General features: G+C 42.6%; 2 protein-coding genes across 2 annotated transcripts in view; both read left to right on the top strand.

Annotated features, from left to right (window-relative positions):
- The window catches only part of LOC147035349 (extracellular calcium-sensing receptor-like), a 31057-nt gene extending 28716 nt beyond the window's left edge, over nt 1-2341 (top strand). The window contains exon 8 of the mRNA XM_085866632.1: nt 1749-2341. Within this exon, the coding sequence (XP_085722758.1) occupies nt 1749-2341 (593 nt within the window). The remainder of the gene's footprint in view (nt 1-1748) is intronic.
- A 1452-nt stretch (nt 2342-3793) lies between these two features.
- The window catches only part of LOC147035348 (vomeronasal type-2 receptor 1-like), a 36715-nt gene continuing 20212 nt past the window's right edge, over nt 3794-20296 (top strand). Inside the window, exons 1-5 of the mRNA XM_085866542.1 lie at nt 3794-3865; nt 4950-5000; nt 5715-5806; nt 14549-14701; nt 14853-15138. Coding sequence (XP_085722668.1) covers nt 3794-3865; nt 4950-5000; nt 5715-5806; nt 14549-14701; nt 14853-15138 — 654 coding nt within the window. The remainder of the gene's footprint in view (nt 3866-4949; nt 5001-5714; nt 5807-14548; nt 14702-14852; nt 15139-20296) is intronic.

The following is a 20296-nucleotide window of genomic DNA, read 5'->3' as shown; positions in this document are numbered from 1 at the left end:
TTTCTTTCTGGCCTCGTTGACATCCGTTTATGGACTGGTGCAGTCATAGAGGAGCAGCACAAACCTTTCAATGCAGTGCATTGTTTCATCCTGGATGTTGACTGGGGTGGTGGTCAGGGTCACAAGAGAATCTGTCAGTTCTGGAAACGAGTTCCATGTGGCCAGGCAGTTTTCTTCCCATGCCCCACGAATGCTGATACCGTGTCACATCCGGTCATGGTGTGGAAGACAGGGAGGGCACGTGCCTTCTGTGGACCGAGGGAGGCAGCTCTTTCATGGGCAGGGATGTAGCGGTAGTTCTTTCCCATCCTAAAGGCAATCCAGAGTTCATCCATGCATGGTAGTGCCTGGGCTGTGTGCGAAAATGGATTTTCCCATAAAAATGACCATTTTCCCCCAATACAATGGTTGGAAATATAATAAATCAACACAAATGACATTTGTATTATTTTCCTTTGTAAATGCACATCACTTGGAGTATTTATCACCTCTGAGAAACCTACAAAGATAATAACAATGACAGATATCCTATGTTGTTAAAGTAGAATGGCGGCCATTTTGGAAAATGGCCACCAAAGCTGACCAAGGCAAAATCTCGAGTGGCTCCATATCCAGAATTGTTCAGAATACATTAGTCAACATCTGTACCATTTTTGGTGCTTTTATGAAAAGTCAAACAATTGGTTTGCTATGCTGCAGTACTATGCAGCTATGCAGCTATGCTGCAGTACCTGCAGGCAAACTAACAAGGACTGCAACCAGCCATCACACTTCAGAACTGGTGTCTGATACCTACTGCCTCTGATATTGATTCAACCTGGACATTCTACCACAGCAACCTGCTCCATGTTATGCAGAGATTCATCACGTCTTGCCTTCAGTTACCTTACCCATCCTCCCACTATGGGTACTCTGAATCCTGTCATGAGATACCTTAAAACAACTTCCATTCTCCTTCTGGAGGGCAAATCCGACAAAAGGCGATGTCAGATCATTCCACAAAGCCTGCAGCAAGTGTATGTCTACTCTCAGGAGAAGCAGAAAACAACATCTGCTCAACATTAAGAATGAACTTTCAAACTTGTCAAGTCCGTCTCTGGTGCATGCTCCCCTTCCATCCCTTCCCTCACTTCAAATGGCATCACAGCCGATTTTGCTCGTGAGAAGACTGAATGCATCAAGGGTTTGCTTTAAAATCTTATCCACAAACCCTCTCTCTCTCAATAACCACTCTTCCCAGTAATACCCATCTGCTACTTTGCACCTGGCATCTACATGGCAAGACATGCCTTTTTGCTGACCTCTCAGAAACCTGCGATAGTTTGGGACCTCTCTTTTCCTGGATTTGGTATGTGGGTAACTCTGAAACAGGGGTGCAGCATTGCCTATTTGCTGTTTTGATGGATGATGGGTGATCATAGCAGTCGAAGACAATGGTGACAGAGCTCAAATCCAGGGAAGGATTTGTCAGCAGCCGTACTGTTCGTTTTTGCACAACATCCGACAAATCTTTGAATGTATGGAAGTGGATATCATTTAGTGATTGGATCATGGCCATTCCATCGATGATATAGGAGGATAATGTTGAATCCAGAATCTGCGGTAGTGATGTTAGAATCTCTGAATAATTGCACTCCAGTTTCTGAGAGAGGTCAGCAACAAGGCATGTCTTGCCAATTACATCAATGAATACATTGTAGATCATGCAGGGGAGTTCATCCCACATGATAAATGTATCATTTTGGCAGGGGGATTTACTGATGGAAAACTTGTGAAGGATGTGACCTCAAGAGGCATGACATACTTCGAGAGCCTCTACTCCAACCAAGAGGAAGCAGACACGAGGATAATTCTCCATGCATGCAGTCTCTCCCAGGGCTATGGTCGCCTAATAATCCGCTGTGATGATACTGATGTCCTGATCCTTCTCGTGTACTACCAAAGCAGTAGTCAGCTAACTCACAAAGTATTAATGTGTGCTGGACATTCTGGCAAGGAGTGGTACATCCCAGTTCATGAAATCGTAAACCAACTTGATCCGACAGTTTGTGGTAGCCTGCCTGCTGCTCATGCTTTGACAGGATGGGATACGATGTGTTCAATGAACAGGATCGGCAAGAAGACTGTCTACTCCAAACTTGTCAAAAACATTGACAGTCTCACAGATTTGACAACTTTTCCTGAGAATGAGAGGAACGTTGCACAGATGTTTGAATTGTTGCTGTCCAAAGGAAAGATGGGAAAAGATCTCCAAACTCGAGATGAGATGCGCTACCTAATGGCAACAATGATGGACAAAGCAGCTTCATTGCTTCCGCCCACAGAAGATGCGTTAAAATAGCATGTCCTACGTGCTTAATACCAGACTAGGATCTGGTGTAAGTCATATTGTGAACCAGGAGGAAACTCAACCAGTTGGTCATGGCTGGAGTGCTTTTGATGATGGAGGCATCACACCGACCATGCTCTTAAAGCCACCTGCTCCAGTCGAGGTGCGAGACCTCACTCACTTGTACTGCAAGGACAAGGACTGCTCCAAAGGAAGGAAGTGTCCTTGTCAGCTTGCTGGACTTGATTGCATTGATGCTTGTTCATGTACAGAGTATCAAAATCAAAATAACACACCAGCAGGACAAGATGAAAATGAGATTGACACAGAGACACAGGTGCCAATTTTGGGCACTGTTGCAAACCAGGGGTAACATGCCACACTGTATCAACTTTGCCTCTCAGTGTCAGTTTTGCATCACTGGGGTATGCATGAAAAGGAATATAAGTTGGTCTGACACTGATACAATATCTGTTAGGGGTAGGATTTGGGACGATTTGTCTGACGTTACCAAAATTCACTAACTTTTCAGGTTTGATGGGATTTTTTTTACCCTCCAACCCTTTGATCAGCTATAAACCCTGTTGAATGTGTTGTCTAGTGTCCATTATACCAAATAAATTAAAATAAGGAACTTTGGTTGAATTTAACTTGGCTCATTTCAATGTATGTGGCAATAATTGAAAATGGCAATTTTTCATGGATGTCCGCAAGGAAGGGGTTAATTTGGCATGTTGTACACAGTTGCTGCAAGTGCAACATCATTTTCTGAAAACTAGACATCCAGAGGAATAAAATGATACCAGTTTTTGCTGGTTCTACCTCCAGTTGGGGTATCTCCTAAAATAGAGGCTTTTGTCAGTCGAGGCCGCAACTCTACATAGGTACCTCAAGCAAAGCAGAGAAGACATTTGACTGCAGTCATGACTCATGAAGGCATGTTGCAGTATCGTAGAATGCCATACGGCCTCAGTTCTACAACAACTGTATTTCAGAAGATCATCTCTTCAGTCCTGTCTGGTATTGAAGGAACTCTCAATCTCTTTGATGACATTGTCGTCTACGGGAAAGACAAGGCAGGACACAATCAGTGGCTGGATGAAGTGTTGTCACAACTCGCGAAACACAACTTGATGCTGAATGAGGGAAAGTGTATCTTTGCAGCATCAGAGATTGACTTCTTAGGATATCATGTGACAGCCAACAGGGTGTACCCGACGCAGGACAACATCGAAGCAGTTAGGACTCTTCCTACTCCGTCAAATGCAAAAGAGCTTGCATCATTCCTCGGGAATAGAAACTTCTACCTCAAGTTTGTACCCAACTAGGTAGAGATCGCTGAACCTCTTTGTAAATTACCATGCAAGGATGTGCCCTGGGAATGGATTCATACCCAGCAACACTCATTTGTCACGCTGAAGGAGAAGTTCTTATCTCCTCCAGTCCTTGCACATTTTGATCCTAATGCAAAGACTACCATCACGACGGATGCATCAGGTACGGCAGTGGGAGCAGAACTTTCACAATGGATCACAGGTAGCCACCGACCTGTAGCGTTCGCATCTCACACACTTTGAGACAGAACACAAGTACTCCACAGGTGAACGTGAAGCGCTAACATATATCTATGCATGTGAACACTGGCATGTCTATCTGTATGGGAGAAAGTTCACGCTCCACACAGATCATCAAACACTGACAACACCACTCGCTACGTTGGGATCTGGACATCGACCACTTCGAATTTACAGGTGGTCAGACCATCTCTACCAGCATGACTTTGTCATAGAATACTTGGCAGGGTCCCGGAATCAAGTGTTGGACATGCTCAGTTGTATAACCCCAGTAGCGAACACCAAGAATGAGGTTATTAGTGAAGTTGACGCCTTTGTAAATACCGTTATTGCAAATGCAACCGCAAATTTAGTCACTCGTGATGAGCTCAAATAAAAATCTCAAAAGGATTAAATTCTGCATAAACTGCACAAATTCCTCCAAACGGACTGGCCTCAACAAATCACAGAGGAGCAACTACCCTACAACAGGATTCGACATGAGCCTTCCATCTCTGATGAAGGCTGTCTCACCAGTGGCACCTATGCCGTGATCCCAAAAGAACTACAGCGGCAAGTGATGCATCTCGCTCATGAGGGACATCCCAGGATCATCAAAATGAAACAGAAATGTCGCGATTTGGTTTGGTGGCCAGGCATTGACACACCCATTGAACAGTTTGTGAAGAATTGCGAAGCATACGCCCTCAGCGAGAAAGCATGAGATCCACATCCTGCTACTCTTCAGCCTAGATCATGGCCAGAGAAACTGTGGCAACAGCTACAGGTGGACATCTTCAGTGAGGTTTGAGTACACCTCACAACCTCACAACCAGAAGTACTTAATCTTAGTCCATGATCTTCACAGCAAATGGCATGAGATCGCGGCTCCGACTTTGATTACAACTTCGTCCATTATCAGCATACTGGAGAAGATGTTTATAAGATGGGGGCTTCCCGAGTCCATTATGACAAACAATAGACCTCAATTTACATCTGAGGAATTCACATAATACCTCAAGACCAATGGCATCGAACATCACCTAACTCCATGATATAATCGACAGGGCAACGGTGAGATGGAGAGGTTTAACAGAGTCTTCAAAGAGAGCGTAAAAGTAAGTCTGGCTGATGGACAGACATTTGATCAGGCTACTCATACTCTGTTGCACTCATATCACTTTACACTTCATTCGTTGATCGTGAAGATGCCTGCGGAGCTAATGATAGGGCGTAACTTGTGCCTGCCACTTAATCTCCGAAAACCACCTACATTGGCAGATGCATAGATTGAAGTGATGGCAAAGTCTATTGTGAAGCGAGAGCAGAAAATGAAGGAATACGCAGACAAGTGGTGGAGATCAAAGTCACCTTCATTTGTAGTGGGCCAATGGGTCAGAGTGAAACGTCCCAACGATGCACATAAACTCGCAACTTCACTATCACCTCCCCAACAGATCTTGCAGCAACTGGGTCATCATAGCTACCTACTCGGAGATGGCGCAAAGTGGAATGCATGACGTCTGGTAAAAACCAACATCCAAAATGCAGAGAACAATGACAACTGCCTCTTCTTTCCACAAAATCTTCACGACGTGGATCAATCTCAGCATCGCAATGATTCAGCTGGGCTGCTATCTGGCGAACGCAAATCTGGTCGCATTCAGAAGCGTCCTCAATACTTGAGAGATGATGACTCGTGTGCATAAAGTTCATAATGAACCAAAATGAACTTTAAAACTTTGATCACATATGATACTAAATGTTGGTCTCAGTTTTGGGTTGAGATTGGGGATCTTGGATTTTTGAAATGGATAATGGGTATATTTCAGAATGGGGAAAAATATGTTGTGTTGGACGAAAGTGATTGTGGCTCTGAAGGCATCACGTTTGATCAGCGGCCCGATGGCAGCGCTCTCAGAGAGTACGGGCGATCAGAATAAAGGCTCGGGAGCATGAACCTGTGTGGGGTTTTGAATGTGGTGATTGTACCAGTTCATATACAATACACAGACCTGTCAGATTACTTCCAATCATCAGCATGATCAAATAATAAATCGGCACAGTCGACATCAAATCCTTTCTTTCTCCAATGGACTGATCACAACAGTCAGTTTGGATTCAGCCCAATTCACTCTACCCTGGACATCCTGCTTCTGGTCTTCCCGATTGTGCACACGCAGAGAGGAGCAAGATATATTTTTTAGTCTGTGTGCCTGTCTGCCAGGCAAACAAAATTGAAAAACTTACTGTTTTTAGGGGTGCCATGAAGGACACAAACAACAGGCACGGATAACTCATTTAATCTACTATAAATGAATGTGGAGTGTGTGTGTGTGTGTGTGTGTGTGTGTGTGTGTGTGTGTGTGTGTGTGTGTGTGTGTGTGTGTGTGTGTGTGTGTGTGTGTGTGTGTGTGTGTGTGTGTGTGTGAGTGAGTGAGTGAGTGAGATTCTTTTTGTGTTTATTAATTATGTAAGTCTATTAATTAGTCACACACCATTGGAATGTACTTTTTGAACCTTTGGACTGCTGAGACTCCTTTGACCTTAGAAGACCCCAAAGACCCTTAAGACCCAGAGGAACCAAAAGACCCCAAGGACCCAAAAGAGCCAAATTAATATAAAATGAAAAGCTAAAATGTCTTGCGTCAATAAGTATTCAACCCCTTTACTATGACACTCCAAATTGAGCTCAGGTGCATCCAATTTCATTTGGTCATCCTTGAGATGTCTCTACAACTTGATTGAAATCCACCTGTGGCTAGTTAAATTGATTAGACATCATTGATAAAGAAACACACCTTTCTTTATGAGGTTCCACAGTTGACAGTCTATCTAAGAGCAGAAACCACCATGAAGTCCAAGGAACTGTCAGTAGAATTGTCAAACCTGACATAGAATTGTCAGGAGGCATATATCTGGGGAAGGACATTAAACATTTGCTAGTGTTGAAAGTTCACAGGAGCACAATGAGCTGAAACATTAGGAAAGAAAAACAATATGGAATGACACAGACACTTCCGAGAGCTGTCTGTCTGACCTCGGTTCACAAATCAAGGCTTTATGGGAGAGTGGCCAGATGGAAGCCACGCCTGAGAAAAAGGCACATGACAGCACATCTGTAGTTTGCAAAAAGGCACGTGAAAGACTCTGAGAGCATGAGGCAAAATATTCTGTGGTCTGATGAGACGAAAATTGAACACTTTTGCCTTACTGCAAAGTGCTACTTCTGGCGCAAACCAAGCATAGCTCATCATCCATTGAACACCATCCCAACAGTAAAGCATGGTGGTGGCAGCATCATGCTATGGAGATGCTTTTCAGCAGCAGGGACTGCATGACTTGTGAGGATGGATGGAACAATGAATGGAGCTGAATACAGACAAATCCTTGAGGAGAACCTGCTTCAGAGTGCAAAAGACCTTAGACTACAGCGAAGATTTACATTCCCTCACGACAATGACCCCAAACAGAGTCAAAGCAACACTGAAATGGCTTCAGAACAAGAAAGTGAATGTTCTTGAGTGGCCCAGTCAAAGCCCAGACTTGAATCCCATTGAGAACCAGTGGAAAGACTTGAAGGTTGCATTTCACTGACACTCCCCATCCAACTTGGCAGAGCTTTCGCAAATCTGCAAGTAAGATTGGGAGAAAATCCCAAAATCAAGATGTACAAAGCTGGTACAGACATGCACAATAAGACTCGAAGCTGCAATCGCTGCAAAGGTGCTTCTACAAAGTATTGACTAAGAGGTTTGAATACTTATGTATATTAAATATATCTGCATTTCATTTTCAATAAATTTGCAAAAAAAAGTTCTATAAACATGTTTTCACTCTGTCATTATGGGGTATTTTGCATATATTGTTGACCAAAACTTTGAATTTATTCCATTTTATATTCAGGCTGAAACAACAACATGTGAAAAAGTCAAGGGGTGTGAATACTTTCTGAAAGCGCTGTAGGTCGTTTCACCATAATGGGTTTGATGGTGGGCTGTTTTGTCTCCTGTATAAACCTGGGGGGTGGGGGTGGCACAGAAAGAGAAGAGGGTGCAAGACCAGAAAGGAGGTGGTGGAAGACAAAGAGACCACTGACCTGTCTGTGATGGTCAAGTGATGGGCCCATACACTGAGCTTCATCGAGGGAGATTCCAATAATCTTGACGGCCTTGGCTTCCACTGTGTCAAGATATGATGCAGGGGAGTGAGCCCACAGGGGAGAGTCAGACTCCATCAAGCTGCAAATAAAGGCATTGCCGGTGGATTGGAGTTCAGGTGCATCAAGGAAGGACTTTGTACGATGGAGGTAACCCAGTCGGCTTCTGACTTTGGAGGCAAACTTTGAAATGTGGTTTGTCCAAAAAAGATAATGGCAGATAGTGAGAACCAGGAATTTGAATGACTAAACTTCCTCAAAAGGATTGTTAAGAAAGTAGACAGGAGGATTAGCCAGATGGTCCTTTCAGAGAAATATAGTGAGAGTGTAAGATTTGTAAATATTGAAAAACTTCTTCTGAGTGTTTAACCAGCTTGTGATTTTGTCAAGCTCTGAAGAGAGGGAAGTGGCTGCATGAAACTGCCTGTCTGAAGGATGAGGGATGTCACATCAGAGGGTAGAGTCATCAGCAAATAGATAAAGAGGATTTTTCAGAGTCAAAGAGATCATTTATGAAGATCAGGAATAGGATGGGACATGGAACACTGCTTTGGGGCACTCCAGCCTTGACAGGGAGAGGAAATGAAAGGATTCTGTCGAGAGCCACACATTTACCAAAAAGTCATGTGTGGAGTTGGCCTTGGATGCCAGAGGCAGAACGTTTTGAGGGTAAGGCAGGATCCCAGACTCTATCAAAAGCATGAGATCTGTCCAAAGAGATGGCCCTGATCTCATGTCTGAAAATGAGGGTATCCTTATATTGTTGGGCGACGAGAATCAGCATGTCAAAGGCAGAGTGGCCTCGTCTGGATTTAAATTGGTGATCTGAGATGAGGTTGTTGGAGAGAAGGAAGGATTTCATATCAACTGCAATTTACAAGGAATTAAGGTGCAAGAGGAGGTTATTCGGCCCATTATGCCTGCACCTCACCAACCAAGATTTAATCAATCTGTCGATACCCCCTTCCCTGCATGTGCAGCCTTTTGGCTGCTACAATGACACTCATTTTGCCAACCTCAGAAGGATGTCAGACTGAGTCAACCCCCTGGTGTTAATTCAGCAGCCAACAGGGCTTGAACTCAGGACCCGAGGATCCCAAGCTACCACCCTAACCACTAAGCCAACAACAGGCAGCAATGATGATTAGAAGTCAGCTGATAGTTCTGTAGTGAATCGGGATCCGTTTTTGCACCATTGTTATGTAATGCAGTGATGGTGGCCTTATTCCAAGCAAATGGAACACAACCTTGGGAAAATTATAGGGTAAAAAGGGCAAAGAGAGGATATGCAAGAGCAGCAGAGCAGGTTTTTAGGACACGTGAGCTGATGCCATCAGGTCCAGAAGCAGTCAGATTTGAGGGTTAACAAACTTTTCCACCTCATCAGGTGCAAAGCACACAGTGTCCAAGAGTAGTTGGGTATGACAGGGAAGGATAGGTACCGAAAGTGAGGGATCGGGGACACAATAATTGGATATAAACAGAATTGATGCATTCAGCCTTCTCATGAATGGAGTCAGCTGTGGTGCCTTTGAAGAGAGGAAAGGTATGTAAGGGGAGCGTACACCAGAGACAGACTTAACAATTGGTGCCACCAGGTTTTGGATGAGTTAGACAGGTTTGAAAGTTCATTCTTGAGGTGAGACAGATGATGTATTCTGGCTCTTATGAGAGTGGACACACACTTTTTGCAGACTTTTTGAAAAGCACCAAGATTGCTTTCAGTTGGATTTGCCTTCCAGGAAGAGAAGGCAAGTTGTTTCAGAGCAACTGCCTCACAACAGGATTCAGTGTACCATTGGCGGGAATAATGGTAGAATAATTGAAGATGAAATCGGACGAATCTGTGCATGAGAGAGAACAGGTTTCTGCAGGAGAATTCCCAGGTTGAGTTAACATCAGAGGCAGTGGATTTGAAGGACCAGTCCTGAAGAGAGATGGCTGCCTGGAGTACCTGACAATTTGCTTGAGTAAACGGCTATACTCTTGAGTGAAATGCTTTGAGGCAAGACTTTAAGAATAGCCAGATAGATGTTGGCTTTCATGACCTGAAGGTGGTTTGTAGCCCACTGATAGACTGGATCTGCATCCAGAGCTGAACCAGTCAAATTAGCATGTTTCTGTCACCCACCTAACTCATCCACCAAGTTTTGTCATAATTCGTCCATAAGTTTTTCAAATATCATGCTAGATATCATTTTGGCACGATCACTCAATGGTGAAGAATCACTTTTTAAAACATTTTTAATTCCTGTATCCGGATCTGGAACCTCACTGAGTTCAAATCACTTTGTCTTTGTCATACACCTAACAGGTCAGGTCAGGTATGGGAGCATGTGCCAGAACAGCGCGTCGCTGCGTCCACTTTCCGCCGGTACTCCAGGGGCCTCCGTCTGGCCATCCCCCAGGCAGATGCCAGGCCCATCCCCATCTCCTTGAGATGATGGTCAAGCTGCTGCAACCATGAGGCACGTGGTCGGCCCACTGGCCTCCTCCACTCATGAGACTCCCTCGCTGAGAGAATCTGGTGAGCAGGATCAGCGTCAGGAAAATGAGCCACATGTACATACAGCCGCAACTGACGCTCACGGACTATGCAGGTAACAAATCTCATCCGAGTCTCTCTCAGCAACCGCTCGTTGGACACAAAATCCGACCAGCGATAGCCAAGGATTCTCCGAAGAGACCTGGTACCAAAGGAATTAAGTCTCCGTCTCAGATCCTTGGTCAGAGTCTAAGTCTCGCAATCCATAGAGCAAGACTGGAAGTACCAAGGACCTAAAGACTCGGACTTTCGTCCTCCCGCACAGGTACCGGCAGCGCCACACCCCATGATCCAGTGAATCCATGACTCCCCAGGCCCGACCCAGACATCTATTGACCTCTGACTCGCAGCCAGCAGAGACATGAATATCACTGCCAAGGTAAGTGAATCTCTCCACGACCTCAACATCCTCACCACAAACAGACACAGACAGGACAGCAGCATCCAAGATGTCACCGAAAGCCTGGATCTTAGTTTTGACCCAAGAAACCCGTAATCCCAGCGGCTCCGACTCCTCATTCAGCACCTCGAGGGCCCCCAAGAGGATGTCTAAAGTCTGCGCAAAGATGACTGCATCATCTGCAAAATCAAGGTCCGAGATCTTGACATTCCCAAACGATGCACCACAACTTGATCTCTCCGACATCCTCCCTAAAATCCAGTCCATACAAGTGCTGAAAAGTGTGGGGGCAAGTACACATCCCTGACGAACTCCAGTAACAACTGGAAATAAGTCAGAGATGGTACCAGCACACTTCACAGCACTCTCAGTACCAGAGTAGAGTTCAGACATCAGATCGATCAGTTTTGGTGGCACCCCACGAAGACCAAGAATCCTCCAGAGGACATCCCGATTCACTGAATCGAACGATTAACAGAGATCAACATAGGCTGCAAGCAGCCCCTGCCGAAACTCTCGTCTGCGTTCGGTGAGGACACGAAGGGCAAGGATACGGTCAATCGTTGACCTCTTTGGTGTAAAGCCTGACTGCTCTGGATGCTGGTGCTCAAGCAGATGGTGGCGAACCCTATCAAGAATTATCCGAGCAAAGACCTTGCCCGGCACTGAGAGCAGCGTCACCCCTCGGTAGTTGTTGCAGTCTTGGCGATCACCCTTCCCTTTCCAGAGAGGGACAACAAGGCCCCTCTTCCAGTCAGTTGGGATGATGCCTGTGTTCCAAGCAGAGCACAAAACTGCATGCAATGACACGAGTGCAGCATTTCCACCAGCCTTGAGAAGTTCAGCATGGATGCCACAGATCTCTGGAGCTTTGCCGTGTTTCAACTGGTTCACCGCAGCCCGTGTTTCCACAAGTGAAGGTGGACCACAGTTGATTCGAGGGTCAGCAACAGGGATTGTAACACCCTTGACGTCCAACTCGACAGCTGGGGGATCAGCCTGGTACAACCGCTCAAAGTAACCGGCCCAGCGGGCCTTCACTTCAGACTCCTCTGTCAAGAGCCTACCACTCTCTGCTCGAACTGCAGTGCTCCGAGAGATGGGCTTGGATGAACGTAATGCGCGAATTCCCCTGTAAGCGGGACGAGAATCACCTGTCCACAGGTGATGCTCTACCCCCTCACAGATTCCTCGCACATAGGCCTCCTTGTCCACCCTCGGTGCACGTACAGTTTTATGCCTCAGCTCCCTGAACAGCTCAGCTCTGCCATTCAGCCTGGCCCTGCGACTCTGGTCAATGGTATCCAGTGTCCCTTGAGAAACAAAATTCTTCTTTGCCCTGCGGTGAGCTCCAAGGCATCCACCGGCAACATCAAGGACGGTGGTCTTGAAGGTGCTCCACAACTCTTCAGGACCCCCCAAAGCACCCAGACCCCCCAAGTGTCCACTCAGCCTGTTCGCAAACTCCTCAGCTACTCTCTCATCCCTGAGCTTGGCAACATCCAGCCTAGGCTGGGATGGTACCATTCTCCAGGATTTAAGGTGCAGCTTTAGAGTTGCTACAACAAGACTGTGGTCAGTATTGAGGAACTGAGCACTCCGGTAGACCATGCAGTTCTGGATCATCCTCCAACGACCGTCAATGAGGACATGGTCAATCTGCTTTGCCACACCGCCAGCGTTGGAATACCAAGTCCAGCGATGAGCTTGTGGGCGCTGAAACCATGAACCAGCCACCCTAAGTCCATGACTTCTTGCAAAGTCAAGGAACTTAGTGCTATTCTGGTTCATAGTTCCTGACCCATGGGGACCAACACACACCTCATAACCATCCCTATCAGTTCCAGTCGATGCATTGAAATCTCCCAAGACTAGAAGTGTATCTCGTCTGGGGCACTGATCAACCACAGACTCGAGTGTGGCATAGAATGCATCCTTCACGGTGAGATCACTCGCCTCAGTCGGAGCATAAACAGAGACCAGGGAAATGACACCTAAGGAGTGACGAATCCTTAATCTCATAATACGCTCGTTGACCGGTGTTACCTCAATTATCATTGGGGTCAGCTTATTGGACACAGCTACAGCAACTCCTTGGGTATGGTAACCATCAGAGCGACCAGACCAATAGTAGGTGTAACCACCCACCATTATCTCGCCGCAATCCGGTCTCCGAACCTCAGAGAGAGCTGCAATCCCGATGTCCAAACGCTTGAGCTCAGTTGATAACAGAGACAGGTGATCATCCTCTCTTAGGGATAGGACATTCCAGGCACCCACCCGAAGGGACCGCCTCAGGTTAACCCAAGGAGACCGCCGTCTGGTGGACGACACCTCAGCACCACTCCGACACACTCTCCCGCAATCTGACCCAGGGATGTTACCCCGTGGTTTCCCTCCTATCATCAACGATTGGGGATCCCGAAGGCTTTGCCCCAATCCCGTCATCCGGTGAGCTGCCCTGCGAAGGGAAGCTGCGCAGGAGGTACTCCCACGGAGTGGGTTTTCAGATTTTTTTGCGTTTTTGCGTTTTGCGGAATGAAGGGTTTTACGGTGGCCGGAGTGCAAATCCTGCCACCAACCTCCTAATAAGAAGTAACCCAACTGCAGGAGGACGTCCGCAGACACAGTTGGGCACTAGATATGGATGGCCGTTGGCTCACAAGGAGCTCCTCCGCCCTTTGACAGGTTTTGTTTTTAATCCTGCTGGGTGTCCATATCCAAACACCCTCCTCACCAGAAAACCTGATGGGGGAGACGGTTTTGTCGCCGACAACCCGACCATGGAACAGGTTAGTACAGGTTTACATGGTACCTGTAGCAGGTCACAGATCGAACCTGACCTGACACCTAACAGGTCCACCAAATTTCGTCCAAATCCATCCATAACTTTTTGAGATATCCCTCTCATAGACAGACAGGCAAACAGATAGACAGAGATGAAAACATAACCTCTGTCCACCTTCGGTGTTGGAGGTAATGAATTAATCTGAGAATCGTCCTTGCAGATTCTTTGTATTGACTTGTACTTTGTCAATATTTTGATGTGATTTGAATTATATAATTAGAAAGGAGTTTATATTTTGCAAAAGCAAGCAAGTTAGAGGAATTGGATGAAAATGAAAATTTCCTGGGGATTGACAACTTTGGAGCAACTGTTATTGTCCCTAAGTTCGCAATTAACTTACTATTCCAGAATAATGTAGAAATCCTTTCTCTGCTTCGACAATTTAAAAAAATCCCCTCGTTTAACTACTAATTTCTGAACATTAAACAATGTGGTGAAGGAATCTTCAAAAGTGCATTTCAGATCTATTGGAAGATAAAATATACTAAATAAAAATAATAATGACATGAATTACAATAATTTTAACTCGAAATAACATTCATGCTTATTATCAGGTTTATTTATTGTTGTAAAATGTGTAATTGTCAAATAATTTGCTTTGATATGTTGTCATGCAATCTAGTGTGTGCTCAGATAGTGAGTATTCCAGATAATCTTTTCATAAATCATGTTTCTGTTCACTTTTCTGCTACATTTTTGCTTGCCTGTTATAAGTGGAGGTTCCTGCAAAGCTGGGATTAAAGATGATGAAAAAGTGTTGTTTTCTACAGGAGATTTCATTATCGGGGGAATGTTCCCCATTCATAACTCGGGGGTGGAAGATCTCCTGCAGATTCCAGGCCATCCTTTGCAAATCCTCTGCACAACGTGAGTGACTAAGGCTGTGCAAAATAATTGACGTAAATTTTACAACGAAGCAAAATATTGTAAATGTGTTTAAAGCTTCTTCTTTTAAATATAGAAATTGATATTCCTGTTTTTATCCCTATTTTTTTCATTTATCTGAACTTTGTTTTAGTTCACGTCCTCTTGGTCTCCAATGGGCAATGATAATGGTGTTTACTATCCGGGAGATCAATCAGAATGAAACACTTCTTCCGAACACTACTCTTGGATATGATATCCGTGATTCTTGTTTTGCTATTCCAAAAGTAATACAGACTGGTATGACGTTTTTGAAAGCAATAATCGATGTAGATGAAGGTTTAAAAAAAAAATGTTCTCCACAAGCTGTAATTGGACCATATGCTTCCAAGTTGACAACGGTGCTCAGTGCAGCCTTGGGCCTATTTTTTCTTCCCCAGGTAAAGACATGGCAACAACAAAACTTACATTTTAGTCATAACTTTAGGGTTCAGAAGCTTGTTGTTTTTCTGGAGCAATACAATGACTTTCAGAAATCTCTACAAACCATCACTCAAAGGAGTGGTGTTCAGTAGTCACAGAGTTCACATGGACACCATAAATTGCACATATTATGGGATTAAATATTGCAAGTCTGGTTGTCTTTCTGCTCATTCAGATAAAAAATTGAATGCTGCATTGCAAAAGCAATCTTTTTTAAAATTATTACGCTTCCACATATTGTGGTGGCATGATTTGCATGCTTTCAATTGGCTATGAAAACAGTGCATCGCCACTGCTACCGAGTGTTGGGGCACCACTGATGCAATGCCCCCATCACCAGTTCACTGGTACTCATTTTTCTGACCTCAGAAAGATGACAGATTGAGTCAACCCCACCTGGTGTTAATTCAGTGGCCGACTGGGCTTGAACTTAGGACCCTGAGAACCCAAGCCGGCCACCAAACCCAATAAGCTAACACCAGGGTGAAGGCAATGTACAACACAAAATATTGCTTTTTTTAATGACTATCCTGCTCAAAAAGACTCTGGTATTCAACCTTTTCCATAACATGTGCGCATTGTAATTTTTCTGTGATCTATTGTACATTCATGAACAAAATGCAGAGTTTACTCAACTTTCATACAAACTGGTCATGCAGAATAGTTTGTAATTTGGTGGGAAATGGTTCTCAAATTGTGGTTTGTGTTTAAATTGTATCATTTAAAGACAAGCAGTGCTCATAAAATAAAATAAAGAAATAATTTCTGCATTGTCAATTACAATTTCATCGAGATTGGTAAAGCACATCATACGTAAAGGTAAAAAAAAAAAAAAAATACATGGAAGGGAGGGACATTATTATAACAGCTTGACTTTACACCTACATGCAAAATTGAAATTCAACGGTACGTATTCAACAAACAACAAATATCCTTGGTTCTTTCCATGCATAAAATCATGGGATACACCAGGAAAAGATCCGGGTCTAACAGCACCCGTACCGTTGAGCTGTCTCATATTGTTTGATTCCAGGCTCGACTATAAACTGTCTGATTGGTACTTTGCAGGCAAAGCATGAAGTGTGCTGTCCCGCAAACGATGTTAACTTAGGTGTCACTCCTGTGGGTATTAATTTAACCCTTTGAACCCAAGCAGCCGTTTTACCAGCCGCTATGGAAATCTTCATACACCTGAGCGGCCAAATTTTTTTCCAGGGAACCCAGGGTGGGGGAGCCAAAAGTCCAAGGAGTTCAGGGTTCAAAGGGTTAAAGATGTCTTTCACAAAGAATAGGCGAGTTATTACAGGCACGCTGAACAAATCCTAACTTTCTGCCATCCTCAGTCAAACTTAAAAGCTGGCCAGCTCGTTCATGAAAGACTTGGTCCAAAAACTTTCACTGCCCGACCACAGAATATGGGGAATAAATCAATCTGTTAAAGAAGTAATAGTCGATATGGCTAAACCAAATCCTGTAATTCCTCAACATGAAACTAAATTGAACGTCACCTCACAATATTTTGTTCCACCCTGTGTGTGCAGGTGAGCTATGGTGCCGGATGTAATTGTCTCAGTGACAAAATTCGTTTCCCCTCTTACCTTCGTACCTATCACAATGACATACACTTGGGTAGTGCTTTTGCACACTTTGTCAGGTATTGTGGATGGACATACATTGGAATTTTAGGGGTGCAAGAAGAATACGTCCAGGACACCATGTCTTTATTTCTCATCGAGGTAGAGCCACATGGTATTTGTACTGCCTTTATTGAGATATTACCACAACATTATGATAACCAGAATCTTGAGAAACTTGGTGAGTACACAAATATTGAATAATTTTCATGTTGTGTTTTTTTAATGTACATAGTGTAAGTAAGGCAATGTTGGTTGTTAATTTGAGTAGAACGGATTTTATAAATAAAAAACAATAATAGTTTGTTAACCTCTGTGGAAAGCAAGGTGTGACTGATGTTTTAAGCATTAAACCTTCATCCTCTTTTGTTCTGATGAAAGTTTGATTCAGACTTTTATCAAAAGTATGGTACTTTGATGATAATGAGGAAATATGTAAGTTTAATAATTTGTGTCAGTTTTATTTCTTAAATCGACTTCTCGTGATATGTTGGTCCATGGTTGACAACATGAGAAGCTTATTACATTTTCACAAACACTTTGTACAAACTTGGAAGATCTCAGGGATAAATTTGTTGTTGGATTGTGACCCGTTTAATCTGAAGCTGCATTTTTGAAAACTCCAATCATGGAAGCTGCTTCAATATTGATCTGATTTAATGGATTACTGAATATTGTTTTAAGAAAATAAGGTTTTCAAGAAATTTCAGTTGAAGGTATTAAAGGGTCTAATTGTTTCTTTCATTTCCTCTGCATATGCTGTGTCATCCAAAAAGATGATATAAATTGAGGAAAAATAAGAAACCTGATTATAGGTTAAATTTCTGAGGTGGTGATGTCTTGGATGAAGTTGATACATCTGTGCATTTGCATGTTGGCAATGAACAGAAAAAAGGGGAATACTTTTTTGAATGCTCAACTATCTCCACTCTTGGATTTGAAATGCGTTCTCCACTTGGAGAACTCCACTCCACTTGGATTTGAAATGCGTTCAGGTTTTGTACCAGGACTACATGACTTTCTTAAAAGTCTCAAACCGAACACTGGTAAAAAGACTTTAAAAAAGACTTAAAAAAAAGACATCGATAAGACTTAAAAAAAAAAAACATCGCTAAAACAAAAGCATCATCACTGCAATCACAGGCAGCAAACTATGGAAGCAGAATTAATGATATGTCTTAGAATTAGGTTTACAGCATTTAAATGGATTTACAACTTCTACATATGGGCATTTCTATACATTTCTCAAAGTCAAAACCAGAAATATGTTTGTATACCCATTTGAAAATGAATATTCTGTCAGCGTTTGCCTTGCTGGATGACATTTTGGCATTCTGATGGACAGCCCGTCCAACACCATGGGAATGTCGTTCTTCTTCAGACTTCCTTTAAATTACAGAAACCTCCAAGGAGTATTATCGCACTGGATTGTGGTTGTTGTTGTTGTTGTCGATGATGATGATAACGACGATGTTGTTGTTGTTGTTTTGTTGTTCTATTGCCCTTTAGTCCGATGAAATACAATACCATCTCATTACCCATTATTTATCAGTATATTTGTGAGTTACAAATATACGTGCAGTAATTACCTCCACCACTGAAGGTGCGTGGAGGTTATGTTTTCACACCTTTCTGTCTGTCTGTTTGGCTGTGAACAGGATCTCAAAATGTTGTGGACAGATTCGGACAAAACTTGATGGTCAAGTTGGGTGTAGGGCGACGACAAATAAATTAAATTTTGGTAAAGATCCGGATCCGGATATGAGAATTTTAATTTTTCAAAAGTGATTCTTCACCATTGAGAGATCAAGCCAAAAATCATATATATATATATATATATATATATATATATATATATATATATATATATATATATATATATATATATATATATATACATACAAATATCATTATATCGAAAAAAAGTTGGACTCGTTATAACAAAACTATTTGGATGAGTTGGTTAGGTGACAAGAACAAGCCGATTAGATTTTGGAGGTCGGACCTCTGTGATTGAGAATTTATGGCTATATCCATATTGTACAACCTTCATTTCGTTCTATTATACCCTGATCCATTCCTTATTCTTGCTCTTCCACAATCCTCAATGCTGCACACAAAAAAGAAGCATTGCCATTTTGGGGTAATTTAATGCCCAATTTGGAGATGACAGTTGCCAAAGTATTTCATATCTCAGAAGTATTTTTAAAATTCTACAGATTATATTTCAGCTGATACTGTACAGTTTCTTGCGCATCAGCTTAATAAATTGGTTTTCAAAGTAAAATCACAATATGATGACACAGTATCATAAACCATAGAGTGTGCTATGAAGTTGAGTGAAGAGTATGGATTTGTAAAACTATTTTTGTCTTGACCTTTTCTCTTATTGTGCTCATACAGGAGATATCATCAGTGAAACAAAGGCACAAGTTATGCTTGTCTTGTGGCAATACAAGGACATTATTCCATTTGGAGATCTTTTTTTGAAAAATAATGTCACAGAAAAAACCTGGATGGGGTTTATTGCTTCCCCTCTTCTCAATATTCCCCGCTTTGTTCCGATATATCAAGGATCGTTTGGATTTGAAATGCGTTCAGGTTTTGTACCAGGACTACATGACTTTCTTAAAAGTCTCAAACCGAACACTGGTAAAAAGACTTCAAAAAAGACTTAAAAAAAGACATCGATAAGACTTAAAAAAAAAAAAAACATCGCTAAAACAAAAGCATCAATAATTAATTGATGGTGCACACTTCAAAAGAAGAGCAATGCACTAAAGTTAGATATGTGTATTTGTCTATTAAACAATAACCTTTTGATTCTTCTTAGTGTAACATGATGATTAGACATACTGTAGTTTTAAACATTTGACACACATATGTTGTATATATTTATATACATATACATATATATATATATATATATATATAAATATATATATATATATATATATATATATATATATATATATATATATATATATTAGGGTGGTCCAAAAAAGTCAAAAAAAATATAATGATGCTCCACAAGCTTAAAATTATTTTAATATGATTCAATAACTCGCATAAACAAAGTTAAGTTGATCGGAGATGATTTAGAGATCGCTCCATATGACGACTTTTAGTTTCATGAGTTAGTTAAATTTGGGTATGGTCAGGTACGATTACGGGTACTTCTGGATGTCCGAGGTGGAAATGGAGTGCATTTTCGAACTCTATGGGGTCGATTTACTCTAAGAAATGACTGCACCGACATTGAATTCACTACCATTTCGAAAATATGACCTAAAACAAGATTTATCATTACTGGAGTTGAGTAACTAATCCTACTCATTTCGATATTTTCAAATCTATAATTAATTTGTTGTCCGTCTAAACATTTCTTAGAGTAAATCGACCCACTGAGTTCGAAAATGCAGTCCATTTTCACCTAGGAAGTTCAGAAGTGTACAGATTCGCATCTCCATAGATTCTCCAA

This window comes from Eptatretus burgeri, chromosome 1, assembly GCF_056783735.1.
Source record: "Eptatretus burgeri isolate ZD-2024b chromosome 1, Ebu_testis_v1, whole genome shotgun sequence".
Taxonomy (NCBI): Eukaryota; Metazoa; Chordata; class Myxini; order Myxiniformes; family Myxinidae; genus Eptatretus; species Eptatretus burgeri.
The sequence above is the reverse complement of the archived record's forward strand: the minus strand, read 5'-3'. Positions and strand labels throughout refer to the sequence as shown.